Source organism: Panicum virgatum, chromosome 3K (genome assembly GCF_016808335.1).
Source record: "Panicum virgatum strain AP13 chromosome 3K, P.virgatum_v5, whole genome shotgun sequence".
NCBI classification, from domain to species: Eukaryota; Viridiplantae; Streptophyta; class Magnoliopsida; order Poales; family Poaceae; genus Panicum; species Panicum virgatum.
In genome coordinates, this window is record NC_053138.1 from 61,390,373 (window position 1) to 61,412,245 (window position 21,873).

The 21,873-nt window shown below is 51.7% G+C and overlaps 2 protein-coding genes and 1 pseudogene across 3 annotated transcripts; all 3 read right to left on the minus strand.

Moving 5' to 3' along the window:
* Positions 1-360: 360 nt before the first annotated feature.
* LOC120700091 (thiosulfate/3-mercaptopyruvate sulfurtransferase 2-like) lies at positions 361-10,711 on the minus strand. 2 transcript variants are annotated; one of them, XM_039984268.1, is made up of 12 exons: positions 10,548-10,711; positions 10,200-10,418; positions 9,603-9,662; positions 9,381-9,443; positions 8,368-8,492; positions 8,015-8,177; positions 7,756-7,815; positions 7,597-7,655; positions 2,028-2,109; positions 1,445-1,508; positions 819-886; positions 361-735 (listed from the first exon to the last, which is right to left on the minus strand). In XM_039984268.1, the coding sequence occupies exons 1-12, from the start codon at positions 10,644-10,646 to the stop codon at positions 637-639; spliced, it is 1,161 nt and encodes a 386-aa protein (XP_039840202.1). In that variant the 5' UTR covers positions 10,647-10,711; the 3' UTR covers positions 361-636. The 2 variants fall into 2 exon arrangements, with proteins under 2 accessions (XP_039840202.1, XP_039840201.1); XM_039984267.1 differs by having other exon boundaries at positions 10,494-10,711.
* A 1,169-nt stretch (positions 10,712-11,880) lies between these two features.
* On the minus strand, positions 11,881-17,301 carry LOC120700093 (annotated as a pseudogene).
* Positions 17,302-17,430: 129 nt separating this feature from the next.
* On the minus strand, positions 17,431-19,927 carry LOC120700092 (C-factor-like). The gene is made up of 6 exons (XM_039984269.1): positions 19,604-19,927; positions 19,340-19,495; positions 19,019-19,112; positions 18,829-18,911; positions 18,557-18,710; positions 17,431-18,335 (listed from the first exon to the last, which is right to left on the minus strand). Exons 1-6 carry the CDS (start codon positions 19,721-19,723, stop codon positions 18,103-18,105), a joined length of 840 nt encoding a protein of 279 aa, XP_039840203.1. The 5' UTR covers positions 19,724-19,927; the 3' UTR covers positions 17,431-18,102.
* Between the last annotated feature and the right edge of the window lie 1,946 nt (positions 19,928-21,873).

Sequence of the window (21,873 nt, forward strand, 5' to 3'; positions counted from 1 at the left end):
CATGCTTCCGATCGAATTGTTTCGATTTCGATTTCCCTTGCATTCGATTTCGTTTTCCCGACCGAGCTCTCCCGTTTCCGTACCCGTTCCCAAATAAAAATATGAAAATGAAAGTGGTTAGAGTGTTTTCCCGATCGTTCCCGACCGCTTTCATCCCTAATGTTCACAAACATAGTAAGTAGGAAAAAAGAAGAATACCGGTCCAGGTAGCCCCACCCCGATGAATGCAGTGTGTTCCATGCTAATCTCAGCCATCCCTTTGATTTCTCAACACTCACAAAGGAGTATGAAATCAAGTAGATGATTGAAATTGGTGAGATATTGGACACATGGCGTCCATTGAGATGGGGCTGCATGTGATACTAAATTTAATAGCAGTTTTTCTTCTTTTTTTTGCCGTTTCATTATTATTGTTCCACCAAGAAAAGGGGGGCTCGGCAAGGGAAATTGTGACCTCATAATTCACCCGTGTATGTGTATATGACATTTTTCTGTTTAAGCATTTACAATGATGACCAAAAGGCTTCGCTTCCCTAACCTTGCACACATCCGACCTTCAGTTTCCTTCGCCTCTAGCCATGGGATCAAGGGCACAAGGGAAGTACAATCAAGAGCCTCCATGAGCAGGATATGGGACTACGCGGCGGTCGCAACTGGAGTGTCAGGATGGGCTCCCCATTCGGTCCAAGATCCATCATATACAGCAACATCAGTTTTACCAAGGCGATGGAGGCCCTAAAATGAGAGTAGAGGTTATAGGGGCACAATTTACCATTTCGAAGGTAAATATCAAGAGATCAAGTCCAAGGTAATCTTACCAAGGCTAATACACATGCTGTCACGCCAGTGCCGCAAGAGGTCGCAAGGGGTTGATCAAGTGATATTCCTGACAGTGAATCAAAACAGAGTAATTATAAATATCTATCTATGGTGGAATTTTCTGTTAAAACAGGCTATTGCAGTTCTACATTAGGTGGCATAAAAACAAGATCCAACTTCAACTAATACCAGTATAGAACAAAATGTTATGCAGACACAGTGGATGTCACTCTTTCAGCGAATCCAATAGAAATACAGCCATACTTAAATCTAGCAAATATGAACTATTTTGGGTCATAAACATACATGAAGGCAATTGCCCCAAGTTTTAATAATAATGTTAATTATGTGGAACAGTGTGGCAGCGATCAGCTGTTACTGCACAGTGCCAGTGAAGTTTCATACAAGTAGCTAAAGTCTCATACTCTCATATAACATCTTGGTTGATGCTAGCAGCCAGATTAGCTTAGTGGGGTGTGTCAAAAAAAATGACTCCTAAACATACATAAAATAAAATATTTCCAGAATAGGGACGAAGCATACAATAAAATGTAATACAGCCTGGCTACTGGAGCTGTATCAGCAGGAACAAAGTACTTGCAACCTATATGGATAAAATATTTACCTTCTTGCTCAAATCGTTTCCGGAGTTCATCTGGGGGCAATAGCTTTTGTGAGCTGTCAAGCACCTGAAGAAGTAAAAGTAAGCAATAATATAGACAATATTTCCAGAGATAGAAAAACATCTTTGGCGATACTCTGCATGGACATAAAAAGGATGAAGATACATGGACTTTCAGTTGAAACACCAATCCAAGTTCCAGTGCTACAGTGCATATAGCCAAGCTACAAAGACGTGCAATCAATTATCCAACTCTCCATCCTAATATGGTTAGCAAGTTCTCGTAGTGAATAATAGCCTCCAATACTTACAAGTGTGAATAATAGCCTCCAATACTACAACTACAAGTGTATCTACCAACAATATCATGATCTCCTACACTATGTCAACATGCTGTAATTATCTCATCAACCAAATCTAGTATATCTGAGCTGACCACTAGTGTATCTAGTAAGCACACACATTTACACCTCATTAAAATGGAAGGATGGATGAAGAAGAATATGATGTTAGAATGAGCAAGAAGTCAAAGTATCATATGCCGAACATCAAAGTATCAAGGTATGGAAAAGTGGAGAATTTCCACCTGAGGGAAAGGAACACATTTGCTCCCAGGCACATGACCACTTCTAATCCCCTTGCGCGGCTCTGGAACTGCACCATCAAACCTGAAATTGAAGTTTCAAATTAGTCAACCTGAAAATGCAAGTCAAATTTTAATTACCAAAACAAATCTATAACATTAATGTATTAGAGTTCATATACTGTACTGGTTAAAAGACACTTGAGTATCAAAATACAAAAGCAAAACTGAGTTCTCAGCAAAAATTAGTGCTATGGATATTATCCTCACTCTGATTATGCGAATCATTTTCCTGAATGCCACCACTGCACACTGTGGAACTAGATCATTACAGGAAGAGGAAGAGGGAGAGGGAGGGAGGAGATGCTTCCAAGAAGTAACCAGAACTAGCAGATGTAAGTGCCTTAAAACCCACCAGCAATACCAAGTGGAGCTTTATTGGTAAAAATGCAAAGGGTTTATATACTGCATAAATATGATATTGTTAACCTCCCTGAACTCACACACTCACACACACACACACGAGAGGTAGAGAATGAATTGGTGAGAGGAAGAGAAGCAGAGGGAAGACACGGAAGTGTTGCTGCTTAGAAACCATGAGCTGCAGCTGCTCTCCACTGTATTGTGCAAACAAGTCAAAGGTGTATAGTACAGAGTATGGCACTATAGTGCCCAGCCATCACCTACTACTGCTACCACTACTTCTACCTCTAGCCATGCAGCAAGTTGCAGCTGCCACTATGCTACAGTCATCTGCCGTCCAAGAACATAGGCAGGCATGACCAAAATAGGAGCCAGGGCTCCTACTACTAGCATTGAAAGGCAAGCATGAGCATGGGTAATTATCTAACAATTCTTCCCCTAATTGCATTGCTCTTGCTTGATCTCCTCAACTCCAATCTTCGTCCTCAACTCTGTGAGTCGAACGCGCCCAAATGGCTTGGTGAGGATGTCCCCGAGCTGTCGAGCAGTCTCGACATGCTCGAGCTTGATCTGTCCACCATCGACGCAGTCACGGATGAGGTGATACTTGGTGTCGATGTGCTTGCTCCGGTCGTGGTGGACAGGGTTCTTCGCTAAAGCAATGGCGGACTGATTGTCCACCATCAGGGCAGGTGCCCGAGCTTCTTCTCCGGTAAGCTCTGCCAGCAGCCGCCCAAGCCAAACTCCTTGGCAGCATGCCGTCACCGCTGCAATGTACTCTGCCTCACAAGTGCTCAGCGCGACGACCTTCTGCTTCATTGATTGCCAGGAGATCGGGCACGCCCCAAGGAAGAAGAGCACGCCTGTGGTGCTCCGCCGTCCATCGACGTCGCCCGCCATGTCGCTATCGCTGAAACCGATCAACTCCAGCACTCCTGTGTTCCGCCTTGGGTAGACGAGCCCGTATCCACACGTCCCGGCCACATAGCGGAGCAGATGCTTGACCGCGGCGAGGTGATCCTCTCGCGGCTCCGCCATGAAATGACTCACGTATCCCACGGCGAACCCAATGTCTAGCCGCGTATGCGTGAGGTAGCGTAGTCCGCCGACGATGCTCCGGTAGCTCGTGGCGTCCACCAAGGGGGCAATGCTGTCCTTTGACAGCTTGATCTTCTCCTCCATGGGCGTCTGGCACGCCCTGCACTCGCTCATCCCGCTCTGCTCCAGCAGCTTTCTCGCACAGGCGCTTTGGCGGAGCGTGATGGCGTTCCCGGTCTGCCCCATCTCAATGCCGAGGTAGTAGGTGAGCAGACCGAGGTCTAACATGCGGAACATCGACTTCATCTTCTCCTTGAACGCGTCGATGTCCCGCTACTCAGCACCGGTGACGATGAGGTCGTCGACGTACATGCCGACGATCACCAGTCCTACCTTCGACCGGCGCGTGTAGAGGGCATGCTCGGTGGCGCACTTGGTGTAGCCGAGCGACGTGAGGCTGGCGTCGAGCTTGATGTTCCACGCGCGTGGCGCTTGACGCAGCCCATACAGGGTCTTGCGCAAGCGGAGCACCCTGTGCACCTCGCTGGCGATGACGAACCCCGGCGGCTGCTGCACGTACACTTCCTCGGCGAGTTCCCCGTTGAGGAACACCGACTTCACGTCCAAATGATGGAGCTTCCAGCCCCTTGCCGCCACCAGCGCCCATAGCAAGCGCACAGACTCCATGCGCGCCACCGGCGCAAAGACTTTCTCGAAGTCGATGCCCTCGCGCTGCACGAATCCCTTGGCGACAAGACGGGCCTTGTGCCGCACCACCTCGCCATGCTCGTTTCGCTTCACCTTGAACACCCACTTGAGCCCGATCGGCCGGCAACCGACCGGCGGGATCCACCAGCTCCCACGTGTGGTTCTCCTCCACCGCCGCCATCGCCGCCCGCCAGCATCCCTCCTGCTCTGCTGCGGCGAAGCTTGACGGCTCCTCTACACTGCCCAGGTGCAGCTCGAGATCGTCCAGCACTCGGGCCGCCTGCCCGGGCGGACTTCTGTCGCCGACGAGATCTTCCACTGCGCGGAACCGGAGTGGCTCGCCGGAGTACTCAGCGTCGACGTGGAGGTGCTCGATTGAGGCGTGACGAAGTGGATCGGCGCGGCTGAGCTCGGTGTCGGTGCCGGAGGTGTGGCCTGCGATGCCTGCCCTGCAGGCGAATGCGGAGCTGGCGCGACTTCCCCTGTTTCCGAAACAAGGGATCCTGGAATAGGGGAGCCGCCGCCTGGGCTCGCCGCCGCACCTGAAACAGGGGAGCTGCCACCTGGGCTCGCCGCTGCTTCCCCGTCACCGTCCTCCAAGTCCTGGTACTCCATGTGCTCGATGATGAAGTCGCTCCAGGCACCGCGCACTGCTTCCCCATCACCGGACTACTACTCCCAATCCCAGCTCGCCGCCTCGTCGAAGATGACATCACGCGACACCACCACGCCCGTGCTTGCGGATCATAGAGTCGGTAGGCCTTGCTGCCGCGCTCATATTCCAGGAACACCATGGGTGTGCTCCTGTCCTCCAATTTGGAGAGATTGGGCTTCGTCTTCTTCACGTGCCCGATGCACCCGAACGTCCTTAGGAAAGAGATGTCTGGTTTCCTCCCGTGCCACGCCTCAAACGGTGTAGTCCCGTTTAGGCTCTTGGTGGGCGCGCGGTTCAGGATGAACACCGCCGTGCTCACCGCCTCGCCCCAGAACGCCGCCGACATCTTCTTGGCCTTCATCATGCTCCTGGCCATGCCGACCACCGTCTGGTTTCTCCTCTCAACGACGCCGTTCTGCTGCGGCGAGTACAACGCTGTGAGGTGGTGCCCCACGCCATGTCCCGCGCAATAGAGGCCGAACTCGACCGAGGTGAACTCGCCGCCGCGATCCGTCCGCAGAACGCGCAGCTTCTTCCCCGTCTCCGTCTCCACCAGCGCCTGGAATTGCTTGATCGCCGCCGGCGCCTCGTCCTTGCTCGACAGAAGGTGCAGCCACATAAAGCAATTGGCCCGCAGAGGTCGCCGTGGACGAGCTCGAGGACATCCCCGGCGCGGAAGCTCACCTTCTTGGGGAACGGCAGCCACCTCTGCTTGCCGGCAAGGCAGCTGTCGCAGAGCTCGCCGGCGTGCTCGATCTGCGGCAGCCCTCGCACCATTCCTTGCCGTGTCATCCTGGCCAGAGCATCGAAGCTCAAATGGCCAAAGCGTGCGTGCCAGCGCCACGCCGCGTCGTCGCAGCGTGTCGCCAGACACACTGGGCGAGCAATACGTAGGGCCAGTGTGACCGCGCTCGACCTTGGCAAGCAGTTTGCGCTCGCGGTCCCTGATCCGGAGCACGCCGCCGTTGATCAGCACTTGGCAGCCGCGCTCGTCTAGCTGGCCAAGGCTGACAATGTTGCTCCGGAGCTTGGGGATGTAGTACACATCCGTCAGCGCCTTGCGCTCGCCGGCCTTGCACTGGAACACGATCGTGCCGCGGCCCCGAATGTCGACGCCGGAGTTGTTGCCGAACTTCTCCGTGCCGATGACGCTGGTGTCGAGCTCGGAGAAGGCCTAGCGGTTTCCGGTCATGTGGTTGCTTGCGCCGGTGTCGAGGTACCACAGCTCCTCTGTTTCTCCGTCATCCCGCCCGAGGTTGACCTGCGCGCGCAGCTCGTCGAGCACGACGCGCACGCCGAGGTCCTTTGCCTCAGTGTTGATGGCGCAGACCTGCACCATGAGCAGCGCAGGCTCCTCATCATCGTGCGCCAGATGCGCACGCTCCTGGCGCCGCGGCTCCTTCCAATCGCGGGCCCAGTGTCCGATCTTGCCGCAGTTGCGACACCAATCCTTGTCAGCGGTGCGGTCGCCGCCGTCCTTGTCGGCGCCCTCCGCCTTCCGCCGCGGCTTGCCACGCCGCCTGCCACGCGCACCGCCCCTTCCGCCGCCGCGCGGAGCAGAGGACCCCTCCCCCTGCTTCTTCTCGCGCACACGCGTCGCCCACTTCTCTATGAGCAGCAGCTGGCCGCCGGCAGTCGTGCGGGCGGGCACCTCCACGCAGTCCTCGACCGCCTTGATCCGCCCGGTGATGTCCTCGATCGAGAGCGTGCTCATGTCGAGCATCATCTCAATCGAGAGCGCGATCTGCGCGAACCGGGGCGGCATGATGCGCAAGTACTTCGCCACCGTCTCCTCCTTGTCGATGACGACGCCGACCTACGCAAGCTGGCTCACCAGGGATGAGCCGCAACGCGAAGTCCTCGATGGCCTCGCTGTCACGGAACGCGATGGCCTCGTACTCCCGCCTGAGCTGCTGCGCCTTCGCCTTGCGCACGCAGTCGCCGCCCAGCCGCATCGTCTCCAGGCTCTCCCACGCCTCCTTTGCAGAGTCCTTGGCGCCGAGCGCGATGACGTACTCCGTCGGCACCGACTTCAGGATGGCCTCCATGGCCGACGGGTCGTCGTCTTCATCAGCGGTACCCACGGTCACCGCCGCCCACAGGCGCCTCGCCTTGAGCATCACCTTCATCAACACCACCCACTCGGCGTAGTTCGTGCGGGTGAGCATGGGGTACTGCGCGCTGCCGACGTCCCGCACCGTCTTCTTCACAACGTACGTCATCTCGCCACGACGTCGCCCCGGGGAACGCCCGCGCCCACGCTCACAATCAAGGGAGGCCATGGCCACCAGGCTCAAGAACTCAAGCTCTGAATACCACTTATTAACCTCCCTGAACTCACACTCACACACACACACACACGAGAGGTAGAGAATGAATTGGTGAGAGAAAGAGAAGCAGAGGGAAGACACGGAAGTGTTGCTGCTTAGAAACCATGAGCTGCAGCTGCTCTCCACTATATTGTGCAAACAAGTCAAAGGTGTATAGTACAGAGTAGGGCACTATAGTGCCCAGCCATCACCTACTGCTACTACCACTACTTCTACCTCTAGCCATGCTGCAAGTTGCAGCTGCCAATATGCTACAGTCATCTGCCGTCCAAGAACATAGGCAGGCATGACCAAAATAGGAGCCAGGGCTCCTCCTACTACTAGCATTGAAAGGCAAGCATGAGCATGGGTAATTATCTAACAGATATGATATGCTTATGAGTTATGACTTTACTGAATTAGAATACAAGTAAGATACCTAGGTTTTGATCGAGCATCTATAAGTTGATGTGTTTGGGTTTTGATGTTCTCTTTCACCTGAGAAAATCATATATTAGTTACTATGGAATGTGCAGAAAGAGTTTAGGGAGTCGCAAAGAAAAACAATAGGCAGGTTTGGGACCCTTTCAACACTGACCTGATCAAGACTCCAAATAAGATGGGGCTGCAGCTTTGCTTCAAATGTGAATGGACCAACCTGGAGAAATATATGGAGGTTATGTATAACTGAAAATTGGTATTAAACAGACATATGGGAAGAACTGCTAATCATATATGATATATGTAATGAATTAAGACTCCATAGCTCAAGAGAAGTAACAAGACTCTTGCTGCGTGGTTGCAACTTACAATCGAATTACTGCCAAAAGAAACAGAAGAAAAATAAAATAAATTACCGATTGACCCTGGTAAACTTTCTCAATTGCTTCACCAGCAGCACTGGCCTTTAAGATGGCATCACTGGAGGCGCTTGATTCAACATCATACCCAGAAGCACGCCATTGAGGTAAACCTCCATCTAGCACCCAAACTTTATCATGTCCAAATACGCGGAACATCCTGTTGTCAAAGTAGCGAGCATAGCACAACTGTATTAAATATCAAAACTACCAGATCTAAACAAAGATCATGGCAAGAACTTAGCAATATTGAATGAACAAAATAAGATTTGCATCTCGTTTCGACCACTGCTCATTTGGTCTACAACCATCACAATTTTTACATATTTTTGTGACGAAAAGAAGCTTACCACCAAACACGAGCAGCACTGAACAGTCCCTTTCCATCATAAACTACTATCCCATCTTTGTTATAGATGCCAAGAGCGGATACAGCAGCCGAAAATGCCTTTTCAGATGGCAGCATGTGCGGTAACTGGACAAAAAGAAAAAGAAACCATTGAAATGTAGATCAGTAGATGCTTACCAAAAAAGCAACTAATCGATTAAATTATATTGTTATTATAAACAACCAACGGAAAGAAAGCAAGTCTTAAGTAGGAATGCCATGTTTAGAAAGTTATACTCTTATAATAACACCGACATAATTATGACCACCTCGACAAAGAAAAAGATGAGTTCAGAGGAATTAGTAAGCAAGCTTCCATACTACAAGCACAGCTAAGATGATACAAGAAATGGAATATGTGCCTCTAGAGAGCATGGTCTCATCAAAGTTGTCAAAAGAAACTAAATACATAGACCAGAAGAATGGGAAAGGAAACGTGACTGCTAGTGCCCCCACTATCTATAGCAACTAGGTAACACTTTGAATGATTAGCTATGGGGCAACTCAAAATGTGGTAGCCAGATTGCAAACCTAAGGAAATAAGTTACCGCCTACCTTTGTGTGTTCAGATCTGGATTTCCCAGTTTTGATTTGCTTCTTTTCAACTTTCACTTTCAGATGTTGGCTAGCTTACTGCATGCTTGCGTCTAATATGTAAGAGAGTGGAACTGCAGGCGTCACCTCAACAAGTACTATGTATGCCCATGGAATAATGTGAACAGCAATGTTTTATCTATTCACAAAAATGGGATTGCCACCCCGTACTGACAAATCCATTCAGTCGGGTTCTTATAAAACTCTGCTTAGTCTAGTATTTTCGACCAATTACAGAAAGGACTAAGGAATGTCCATGCAGAACTAGAAGAGAATCAACAATGAAAATAGTGCAAATAAACAACGGTATGTACTTACGTGGAGTTTGTATGATTTTGTAGTAATTAACAATAAATGTACAAGCAACAGAGCTGAACTTACACTAGATGTTCTGTCAGATATTCCATCAACATCAAAAAACAAGGCACCGGGAGTATGAGCCACCTGGAAACAAGATTGAAGATAGAAGCATGAGAATATATTCAAAACCATGGGCCTAGCATTTCCCATAATGGCAGTAACCCTTTTCGCCTCTACAGAGGTCAGCTAGTGGCAGCAAGAGTTCTGGAATTTTAGAACTGCAAAAACAAACTGAATCATTACCTGGTACTCTTGTAGCGGATTCCTTTGTTCTGCAGGCATATACCAAGAGGCATCAAGTACCTAGACAGAAGCATGAGGTTCAGATAGTGAACCATTGGAAGAGAGACAAATTTACAGAACAAAGTGTATCTTGTAAGTAAACCCCATTGTTATAGCTGAATCTTTGCGAATAACCAATAACTCTGCTTGGTTCATCCTACAATGTCAAACATGCCTGAAAATTTTCCCTTAGAAGCAACTTTCAATAATATTTTGAGCAGCATTGATTGTGAAGACCAAATAGTGAGTGAAAGGCCCTGCTTTCCAGTTTGAACTACAGTATAAGCACTTATCCAAGAATTAATGTGCCTGTTTTCATAGCCTAGACAACTCCGCTCATCAGATGACACAACTGCCATAGACTATAAGTCAGCCAAATAAGTATCTTCATATACCCAATAAGGCAATAACATCACTATCAAACCAATCAATAGCTACTAATCCAGAAGTTCTAAGCTTCATTCACTGAATTGCAAGTTACAAGTGGTGCACCTAACACTAATTCACAGGATAATTGCAGATCGCGGTACTCCATAACTGAGGCTGGGAGCAACTCACCTTGACGTCGGGGTCTTTGAGGTTGGCGTGCAGCCACTCGGGCGACACCACGGGCTCGGTCCGCGGCAACGCGTGCACGCCGGCGGCCTCCGACACCGCGGACGACGACGTGGCGTTGCACCGCGCGGCAACCCCGAACGCGCCCGCGGCCAGCGGCGGCGCCCCGCACCCGTACCCGCCGGCGCCCTGCGCCGCGCGCGCCGCCCATCCGACCCGACCCTGCACGCGCGGAAACAAGGGACCACGTCAGACCGGAGAGGATCGAGACGGCGGTAGAGCGGCTGGATTCACGACCGCGGGGAGCGTGGCGGTGCTGAGTAGCAGTAGTAGCAGGGGAAAGAGGGTTTCCTTGGGGAGGGCGGACCGCAGGAGGAGGTGGTGGGGCCGCGCCGCGCCGCGGAGCGCCACGGCGGCGGCGGCGGCGCGGGAGAGGAGGGACGCCGCCATGGGGGTAGGGTTCTGGACAAGGGTTCTAGAAGGTTCCGGAAGGGCAGTGGGTGGAGTGGTGGGTGGGGGAGGGGGGACGAAGGGGATGGCAGATCAGCAGATGGGTGGGTTTGATGCTGACGTGGCGGTGTCAATCAACGGCGCGACTCCGGCCGGGGGCAGATTTGCGAACCTGGGTGCTGAATATTTGTTCATTTTTTATGAATAGAACAATTTTCCTCTTTTTACCTAGGTTATTTTTTTATCTTTAAGAAAAATATAAATCAAAATTTATATATACTTTTTAGTTTCTAGAAACATAGTACAAATATAAAAGCTCACATACCTGTGAGTACACTCACCCCTATAAGAAGGTACCAAAAATATAGAATTCCCTGTGTTGCTACAAGAGAGAGTACCCTGTTTGTCATCAAGAAAAAAAATGGTCCCTTAGCGCAGTTAAAAAAAATCAACATGTAAGGTTTTAAGTGAGAAGTAACGGCAAATAAGTAAGTTCAAAATTTTCAACGGCAAATAGGAGAAGATTATTTTCTATCATTGGCAACTGCCGAAATTCTTTCCACGAGGTATTAAGTGCGCTGGTGTGTTGTTTGCACGGATACTTTGGCCCTGTTGTTCTATAGCAGGTGGTACTGTATTCAATTTTGATCATTAATCAGAGGCGAACTTAATGAAGTCTTTGACTGTATGATTAGAGGATAATTATTATAGCATTACTGTAGCCAATTATGGATTAATTAGGTTCATTAAATTCATCGCACAAAATTGCACCATCTGTGAAAAAGTTTTGCAAATAAATTTCGTTTAATACTCCATGCATGCAAAGCCCTTGTAGCGCTGGGTGTGCTACCCTAAATCAAACAAGGCCTTTATTCGAGCACTTTCATCATAAATTTTGAAGATATGGTTAATTTACTGATCTCCTTTGCTAAATTTGAATAAAAGTTGGACTATCTAGATTTTAACAAACATTGTCTTTGATTTATGTGGTTTAACTCGTGGTCTCTAGGATCGGCCCTCTCATAAAAGTGAGGCAAATTGTAAGAGAGGCAAATTGTGTCATCTGCAACCTGCAAATACACTGCTCTGCATTGATTGAAACATCTTTTGATCACCATGGGATCACATGGCCATTCCAAGCCAACAGCTGACGCAAATTTCAGTCGATGCTTAACATTGGCATCATGGCAGGAAGCAGGAATCTTATCTCAGGATGATGTGGACTATGGTCTGGTGAAAACAAAAGAAAAACACTGGGCCATGAAATGGCTGATTCTTTGACTATGTGTTCAGCTGTACACATGCACCTTCTCAAAAAAAAAAAACTGTGCACATGTACGGGAAACTGTAGCAGTTTCAGTAGCTGTGCTATGAACAGTAGAAATAGCAATGACATGAACACAAACTATCATATTGATGTATTGTTCGCCTGCCATTTCATTAGACTGGACTCAGCCGATGACGGCGTGGTGCTGGAATGCCCAATGCCGCTGCTCACTGTCGCGGACATCGCAGACGACGTCGAGGTGGCAGGTTCATTGCCCGGCGCCCCGTACGTCGCCACCGGCATCTTCGCGGGCAGGCTCGGCGGCGGCGCCTCGAACCGGAGCACGCTGACGGCCTGCCTGATGGTGGGGCGCAGGGCGCGGTCCGGGTGCGCGCACCAGAGCCCGACGAGCAGCGCGCGCTCCATCTCCCGGCCGTCGAACTCGCCGGCGAGCCGCGCGTCGGCCGCGTCGAGGATGCTCCCGGCGCCGTGCGCGCGCCAGACCCACCGCGTCAGGTGGACGAAGTCCTCGTCCTCGTCCTCCTCCCGCACGGGCACGGCCGGCCGCCGGCCGCAGGCGACCTCGAGGAGGAGGACGCCGAAGCTGTACACGTCGGACTCGACGCTCGCCCGCCCGGCGAGCACGCTCTCCGGGTCCATGTACCCCCACGTGCCGGCGAGGCCCGTCGTGCGCGACCGGCGGCCGTCGTCGACGAGCCGTGTGAGAACCGCCCAATTTGATACTATTTTAAACGAACCGCCGGTCATTATCACCCAGATGAGAGTTAACACGTGCTTGCCGTAGAGCGTGCCACGTGTTATCCCACATCTAGAGACACGAATAACCGACACGTCATTCGTTCAAAATAATACCAAATCCGGTAGTCCCGGTATGTGCTCCAACATACGCCCAAAATCAGCATATGCACATACCGTATACAATCGAATACATAGCCAACAATCCACAAAGAGCAGTTATATAAAATCAGAGTTCGAAACTTAATATTACAAGTTCAATATAGATGGGTTTCAAGTTTCACTTTACAAGCCTTGGGCTCACGCGAGTCATATCAACCAGCGACTTAGAGCTTATTGAAAATACATGCTCTCCCGAAGCTCAGATACGATAAGACTTTCTAAAGTAATGACGCCTTGCTCAAGGACATCATTACAACCACCACGACCTACTCTTCCCCCGCGTTCGGATCAGCGGGGTAGAAGTGGCCGAACACCACTTCCGGCTCACCTGCAACTAGGTTTAGAAAGCACCCTGAGTACAAAAGGTACTCCGCAAGACTTACGCGATTAAATAAGCAAGGATCATGCAATGGCTCAAGTAAAAGCTTTAAGGTTAAGTAATTATTGCATAAGCATTAGCTCTCTACACTATCACCTATCAGAATTAATTAGTCTTGCCCAACCCCAAACAATTTTAGTTGATTAAGAGAGTAATAAAAACTATAACTGTTCATAGCTGTAACACGAACCATTCTCAGCATAAACGATATTCTATGAGGAGTTCATGGGTTAAAGAGCGTGCTCATAACCGAGAGCGCGGCAATTCGAATTGATTATAACCTTGCAAGGGTGTACTACTTTACCCACACGACGCAAGGACCATGCGACTCACCCAACCCGCTAAAGTTGGATAAGATGGTACTCACGTCAACCGTTCCCAACATGGCTCGATCATTGAACCTCACACCTAGAATACGAGTAGAGACTTAGTTCCACCAGGGACAGCTCTAAACTTTTCTACATATAGGTCCACCTGGGGACCCACTAAGCCTCTCTGCATAGCCCGTAGCCACGTATCTAGGACTGCACATCAATGATCAAGTCAAAGAAGGTAATTGGCTTATCCGTTCCATTATATTGGATATGTGGTAGCACGGAAAGGTGCTCAAAACCGACGTCGTCCACTCGGTCCTTAATCGATCCAAGCGGACTATGCCCATGTGACTTCATTCTCTAGGCCCTACCATTCCGCTCGAATCTCGATACTGCACTCCACTTGCCCCAGATGCTCAAGTGCGATCAAGGATAATCGAGTAAGTGTGATACTCCAAACCAAACCTTTCTAGCAAGCAATTTAGTATTCTAAGCAGGACTAAGCATCTAGTCAAATTTAAGTGAGGAACTGACTAATGTGTGGCAAGGACATGGTTGAACACTTCAAGGAAAGATAATGCATCAAAGTAGGTACAAGCATGCAATACATACCTAATATACATAACCCAATATTATCCGGTGAGATAGCTAAACTAAATCCGATTAAATAGGTGCAAGGAATATGCTTAGCTGCTTGCCTGGGTTAACTTCCGGCTCGACCACGAACGGGACTCCAGGCTCCGGCTCAACGGACTCGACGGGTTCCCCGGGTGCGCTCTCCGACGGTCCGGTCACTAAAATGCATGAATGCGATGTAAGAATTAAGAAATGAACTAAACAACAAACAAAAATCATGAAATAAAATAAACATGCAGAGGACTATGCAAAGGACTCATGAAAATTGGTTTTGCAGCAAAAGCATTTTCCTATAAATAACCATAAATAGAACAATTTTCAGCTAATCAAAACAAGATAAATCAGGAAAGACATGTAAACTAAACTAAACAAATCTAAAAAAATTATATTTGAAACTAGGCAGCAACACAAGGCTAACAAAACTAGTTTTGCCATTTTATCACTTTCCTACAAAAAGTTCCACAATAAACCATATTTTGGACAGCAAGCACGAAATCGAAATAAAACCCTAACCAACAGCAAGGAATCATGTGAACAAGTTGCACCACTGAAAACTACACCTCACAAGGAGTCTAACAAAATTTGGTTTGACATTTTTCAAGCAGTACACAAATAACTAAGCAATAAACTCACTTTTGCAAGATAAAACTATAAATAAATCTACAACAAAGTAACATCCAAAGAAATATTTTTCCTAATTATATCTCAGCTAGAGGAATCTAACAAAACAAGTTTCACAATTTTTGGAGCTATACAAGAATTTCTAAGGATTTTACAAGATTGCTGCTTAAATGGAACCTAAGAAACCCTAGCGAAATTGCTAGGTCTACCCGAGGGTAGCCACCCCGGCCACCGACAGGTGGGCCCAGGGGGCCGAGCGGCACCACCAGGCCGGGTCAAGGCCAAGGGCTGCCTTGACCCCGCGCCTGGGCGCGCCCACGCGCGCGCGCGCACACGCAGCGGCGCCGGCGGACGACGGCGCGGCGGAGCGAGGCCGGAGCGAGCCAGGGGCGGCGCGCACGGGGATAAGGAGGAGGCGGCAAGCCTCACCGGCGGTGGCGCAGGCAAGGAGCGGCGGCGAGGGGGCGGTGCGACGGGCAGGGGCGGCGGCGGGCGGAGAAGAGCGGCGGCGGCCCTGCAGGGAGGCGGATGGGGCAGGGTTAGGGGTGGAATCGAGCGAGAAGAGGTAGAAGAAGCTCCCACCCCGAGGAATTGAGCCACGGCTCACCGGAGGCGACGAATCACGGTGGCCGGCAGAGCTCGGGCGGGCGGCGTCAAAGGGGATTCGGGCTAGGGTTTGCGGGGAGAAGAGAAGGATGAGGGCGCGATGTCGTCGTGGGAGGATAAGGCAAGTGGAGGACGCGCACGGCACGGCTGTCGAGGATGAACGGCACGTGGCGCGAGGTTTCCCGGCGGCGGGCGACGCGTGCGGCGCGCGGCCGAGTGAAACAGAGGAGAGGGAGAGGGAGAGGCTGACGAGTGGGGCCCGGCGGGATTTTTATTTTCTTTTTCTTCTTTTTTTTTTCCTTGGGTTGTGACAAGCCGCGCGAGCCCGAAGTCGCCGAGCTTGGCGGCGAACGACGCGTCCAGCATCACGTTGCTCGGCTTCACGTCGCGGTGCACCACGCGCCGCTCCGCGTCCTCGTGCAGGTACAGCAGCGCGACGCCGACGCCGAGCGCGGCGCCGTACCTGGCCGGCCACGGCAGGTCGCGTTCCGGGTGGTCGTGGAGGTGCGCATCGAGGCTGCCGTTGCGCATCAGCTCGTAGACGAGGAGGAGCACGTCTCCGCCGCCGCCGCCGTGGCACCAGCCGATGAGCTGCACGAGGTTGCGGTGCCGGAGCCGGCTGATGATCCTCACCTCTGAGGCGAACTCCTTCCAGCCCTGCTGCGAGGTCTCCGACACCCTCTTCACGGCCACCTCGCGGTTCCCGTCGGCCAGGACCCCGCTGTACACGGACCCGAAGCCTCCTCTCCCGAGCCTCCGGTCATCGGAGAAGTTCCCGGTGGCTGCGGCGAGCTCGTCGTAGGAGAATCGCTGGGGCCCGGCCACCTCCTCCCCTAGCTCGAGGTCGTCTTCCACTGGTTTGCCGCGGAAAAGCCTCGCAACTCCTACCTGTGGTTGCTTCTTCGTCTTCATCCGTTTCCGCCGCCGGAGGCAGAAACAAATCGCGAGCGCGAACGCAAAGGAAGCGGCAGAAACGACGATGCCGGCGATCGCCGCCGCCGACAGCTTGCCACGGGCGTGGGAACCTCCGCTCCGCTCGGCGCCTGCACGTCGTCGCACCCCGCGTTCGCCGCGCACCGGCCGGCGCCGGCGCCAACGGCGGCGTCCGCGCACGTCCCGTCGACCCACCGGCCAGTTCATCTCCACCACGGCGAAAGCCAGGGACGGGGACCCCACCGTCGGCTCCCCATACACCGTCGCCGTCAGCGCGTCCCTGCACCCGGCAGCATCCGCGTGCTCCCAGTTGAGGAACCAGCCCTGGCCCCTCGCCGGCGGGGAGCTGTACGACGGCAGGTCGGACACGCACGCCCAGGAGGTGTCGTTGCCGGCGCACCCCGCCATGCGGAGCAGCGACGCCGCGAGGCTAGGGGACACGGAGCAGTTGGAGCCCCCCGGCGTGCGGCAGCCGCCGCCGAGGAAGAGCCCGGTGCGGTTGGAGACGCCGTAGCCGGCGCCGGTGAGCGACGCCCTGGCCTCGCCGACGCTGCGGTTGCATGAGGGCGCCATGGAGACCAGGAAGGTGGAGAAGGGGGGCCGGCGGAACGAGGTGATGGGGTACGGCGCCGCCGCGGTGGTGGTACGCGGGAGGAGGGCCGTGGAGGTGGAGGCGTCGCAGGCCAGGACGACGGGGCAGTCGCCGGAGAAGCCGAAAGGGTAGGGGACGACGGTGCCACCGCACCGGCGGTCGCACCCGCCGCTGCCATCGCTACCGGCGGCGACGGGGAATGCTGTACCGGAAATCAAGAGGAGAACGACGAGGAGGCGCATGTTCTGCTCCTGGAGGCAATTTCTTCTTGCTCATCTAGCAACTGGAAGTCTGGAAGACCAGATTGTTGTGATTGGTTCCGTACAATCACTACCAGGAGAGGTAGCAGGTCTACGCTGGACAATCATCCAGTCAGACGAATGTTGCTGACACGGCAGGAAGTCAAAGAAGAGAGATACAACAACAGTATTTTCACAGCTTGGAAGAAAACAAAAACTTTTTAAAACCGAACACGCGTTCTAGTCCAATTATCACAGGCACAATTCACACTCTCTCGATTTAAACTTACAAGGCTGATCGCTAATGCAAGTCATTGACAAACAGTTACTTTACAAATACATAGTTTACAGAGCTGGTGCCATTAGATTTGAATTAAAAAACATATCCTTATGAACATACAAAGATGAACAAAATGTTAACAGAGTAATTATTTATCAAAATGTTATCCTAACCATGATTGCACCGGCTGCAGAGAAGGCTGCGCACAGTATGACCAGTCTTCATTGGTGGCTCCAAGCCTCTAACCAACGTGTTCTCTCTTCTCCAGTTCCTTTTGGGTCAAACGCGCATTAGGTGGGTAATATCTAAATAATACTATTGACTTCTCTCGACGCCTTCACATGTCAAGAGCAGATTGATGGATCATCATGAATGAGAAAAATTCCCAAAATTAAAGGACTCAAATAAAATTGAATAAAATTTGCGTCATCACTAATCAGCAGACATTCACATCTTTTTCTATGGAGCCGGAAAGTGAATGAAAAACCTATCGCCATGGCAGGTGGTTCTTCCTGTTCTACAGCAGCTCACTTCTGAATGTGGTGGCATGCGCTTGTGGAAAATCCGGAGCGATTACGTGGAATGGTCGATAACAGGACAACACTTTGCAAAAAAGAAAAATTGTTCTCATTGTTGACCTGTATACTGCTGGCTGAAACAGCGATCACGAGTCACCAAGGGATTTCTTGGCCATCCCATGCGAAGAACTTGCCGTTGTCGCTTTTCTTGACGCTGTCAATGATGGAGAGGAGCTTCTGCACGGAGAATTCTCTCGTGAAGAGCTTATCCTTGGGGACGTTTCTCTGGAATGGCCGTGAGAGGTCTGTATCCACGGTTCCTGGATGCAGCAGGATGCAGGCAATGTTGTCCTTCCTGCCAAATTCTACTGACACTGTCTTCGTCACTGCATGACACGAGCAAATAACTTCACGAATCAAATCAAGACAAACAAACTTCTATAGCTGCACAATCACTGGATTATTCATGATGAAATAATACACAGAACATTGGATGAATGGAGATTACTAATATAGCACCATGATGACAAGATTAGTGTACTGTGCATAGCAGGATAGCGAGAAACTAACAGAGAACAGGATGGAACCACTTTTGGTGTTCACTTACACTGGTTCAGCGCCGTTTTAGAAGCTCTGTATGAATGCCAGCCTCCCAGACCATTATCTCCTATCGAACTCACTCTAGCGCTTATGTTTGCAACCAATGAGAATCCTCTCCCGGTCTCGGAGCGACCTCCAACCTTCAGTAATGGCCACATGTGCTGACCAACAGAGGATCAATTCAGACCCCAGCGTTATTGGAGCCAAAATGACTGACAAGCAGAATGTCGATGCAACCGTAACAAGAAACGAAAATTGAAATGAAGCAATGAGCTTCACCTTGATCACTAAGATCGGGCCGACTGCATTCACCTCATAGGCCAGCAGCAGGGATGACTTCTGAACTTTGCTCAGTGTAGTCTCTGTGACAGGAAACAGAAGGAACCTGGTTTCAGATAAGTTACTAGGGAATCGGTGCTAGCTGACTTCTGAACATTGGGCTCAGATGTGATTGAGGTAGAGAATCCACCTGGTTGTATCACGTTTGGGATGGAAAGGATGCCGGTGGAGTTGATCAGCAGGTCAAGAGAACCGTGGGTCTCTTGGATCGAGGACGCGGCGGCCTGCGATGGAAGAACCGAACATTGCACATTAGACACCGTGAACAGTAGAACTAAGCGGGGACTCAGTCGTCAGTGTTCGGGTTGTTGACAAACAGAACAGTTTGCTCGGGAGCATTTCGTCTGAATCTCTCTCTGGATCGGACAAAAATTTCCCCAGACTGCAGCACTGATGACCACCACCGATGTATGCATTAGCTATGGTGGAGGCGGCTGCGCGTGTACCTTACCTCTATGGTGGTCTCGTCGGTGACGTCGAGCGGCAGCACGGTGAGGCGCCCCGGCGCGTGCTCCTCCTTGAGCTTCTGGAGCTCGGCGGCGGAGCCCGGCGCGCGGCACGTGGCGACGACGCGGCCCTGGTCGCGCCTCCGCAGCAGCTGCCGCACCTGCCCCCCAGATCCACACGGCAGCGGGTGAAGCGAAATCGCAGGTACGGGGGAACCGGAGGGGGCGAAATGGGGAGGGATGTGGATAGGAGCAGGCGGAGGACTCACGAACTCGAGGCCGATCCCCCGGGACGCGCCCTGCACCATGGCCACGCCGCCGCCGGCGGAGGAGAAGGCCCTCGCGGCCACCGCCAGTCTCGCCGTCGCTGCTCCTCCTCCTCCCCTCATCGGCGGATTCGGCCCCGCCCGCCTTCACTCCCTTCACGATCTCTCGTAGATCATGGCACGAGCGAGCGACCGAGCAATTCAACAAGGATTGAAGAGGCGGTTGCGTTCAGATTGCGCAGTAACGGTGGCGCCCGTGCTCGGGTCGGGGATTCTCATGGCTCAACGGTGGGACACGTACTCCCCACCTCTCTCTCTCTCTCTCTCTCTCTCTCTCTCTCTCGGCAGAGAGAAACAGGAGGAACGCGAGCCTTGTGAGGCCCAAAGGATAGTTGGGCCTGCGCGTACAAACTGGGCCCATCATCTGTTCTGAGTCTTCTCCCACTCGAAAAAAGAAGGAATTTTTTTTTCTAATGGGCTAAGTCCACATTTTCATGCAGACCGTTGCTTACCATTTCATCAACGACAGCCATGTGGTTTCCGCCAGAAAAAAAAATGCCATCTTTGTGTGCATCATAGCGGAAAAAGTAAACAAACAAAAGAATTATCCCGATCAATGAAATGATAAACGAAAAAAAAACATTTACCAAAGAGAGGATGTCGTCGGAGGCACGGAGACCAACGGACTAGCTCCATTCGTGTTGGGCTAGGCTTCCACTGGGCCAACCGAGAAGAAAGAGCATGGGCCACCCTGGCTCTCCCCGTCCACCAGGCCCATGTACGCGTCGGCAAAGCAACACAATACACATCGCCCAACGCCCATGTACCCCGCGACCCAAGGCCCAAACGCCTTTCCGGCACCTTTGCTTCGACTCATCATCGTCTCCGTTTCGCATCCGCTCCCCCTCCCCAAAAACGTACTTTGAAGCTGATTATGGTTAGTTGCCACAATTTCATCTTCAAAATGCTTGGGTGCCATTGATTTACCAGATGAGAATTTATCTTTCTGTGGGTATGGCTGTGTTAGCAACCCTCACGGATCTGGGAGAGGAAGGGATCGGAGGGAGAATGGAGGAGGAGTTCGGAGGAGAGGTTCATCCATTCATCCCAGTGTTCATCTTCTTGTTTGACAAGTTGAATCCCCTCGTCGCCGTCTACTTGTACTCAAGCAACAGACAACGCACGCACACACGCCGCTTACACGGGCCGGCTCCACTCCGGGCCCGACACACGCACGCTTGGCTCTCTGGGCCGAGAAGACCGACGAGGCCCAACTGATGGGGTACCTGGGGTAGTAACATCCCCCCCTGATGAGGAACCGCTTGTCCCCAAGCGGGTGCTGCTGGGAAGCGCTGGCGCAGAGCTTCCAAGTCCTCCCATGTAGCCAGCGATGGAGGCCACCCAGACCATTTGATCAAGGCTTGCTGAACTTGGTGAACGCCCTTGGTGAGGAGATGCTTGGAGAGTATCTGTTCAGGGAACTGTAAAACAACATCTGGGTCAGGTAGAGAAGGAGAAACCTGGGTGTCGGCAGAGAGCGCCTTCTTGAGCTGGGAAACGTGGAACACGTCGTGGATAGCCGCTGACTGGGGAAGCAGTAAACGATAGGCCACAGGACCAACTTTACCGATGATGGAGAAAGGGCCAAAGTACTTGAAGGCCAGCTTCTGGTTAGCACGAGGGGCCAACGAGGACTGCACGTACGGCTGTAGCTTGAGGTACACAGAATCACCCACGGCAAAAGAACGTTCAGACCTTTTCTTATCCGTCTGCATCTTCATGCGGTTCTGCGCGCGGAACAAGTGTTGCTGGATGAGACGGTTCATGAACTGCCGATGCTGAACCCAATCTGCAACATCTGGTGATGTGGGCTGACCAGGAATCGTCAAACCCAAGCTCCAGGGAGTGTATCCATATAGGGCCTCGAAAGGAGAACAACCAATGGCGGAGTGAGCAGAGGTATTGTACCAAAATTCTGCAGAGCTGAGCCAATCGCACCACTTGGATGGGCAAGAGTGAACAAAACAACGAAGGAAGGTCTCAAGACATTGGTTGACCCGTTCGGTCTGGCCGTCGGTCTGGGGGTGGTAACTTGTGCTCATGCGCAGAGAGACCCGGGTCAACCTGAAAAGCTCTTGCCAAAAAGCGCTGGTGAAGACCCGATCGTGATCAGAGACAATAGACTCAGGCAGGCCGTGCAGCTTGTATATGTGATCAAAAAAGATTCTAGCAATGCTGGCAGCTGTAAAGGGATGAGAAAGAGTGATGAAGTG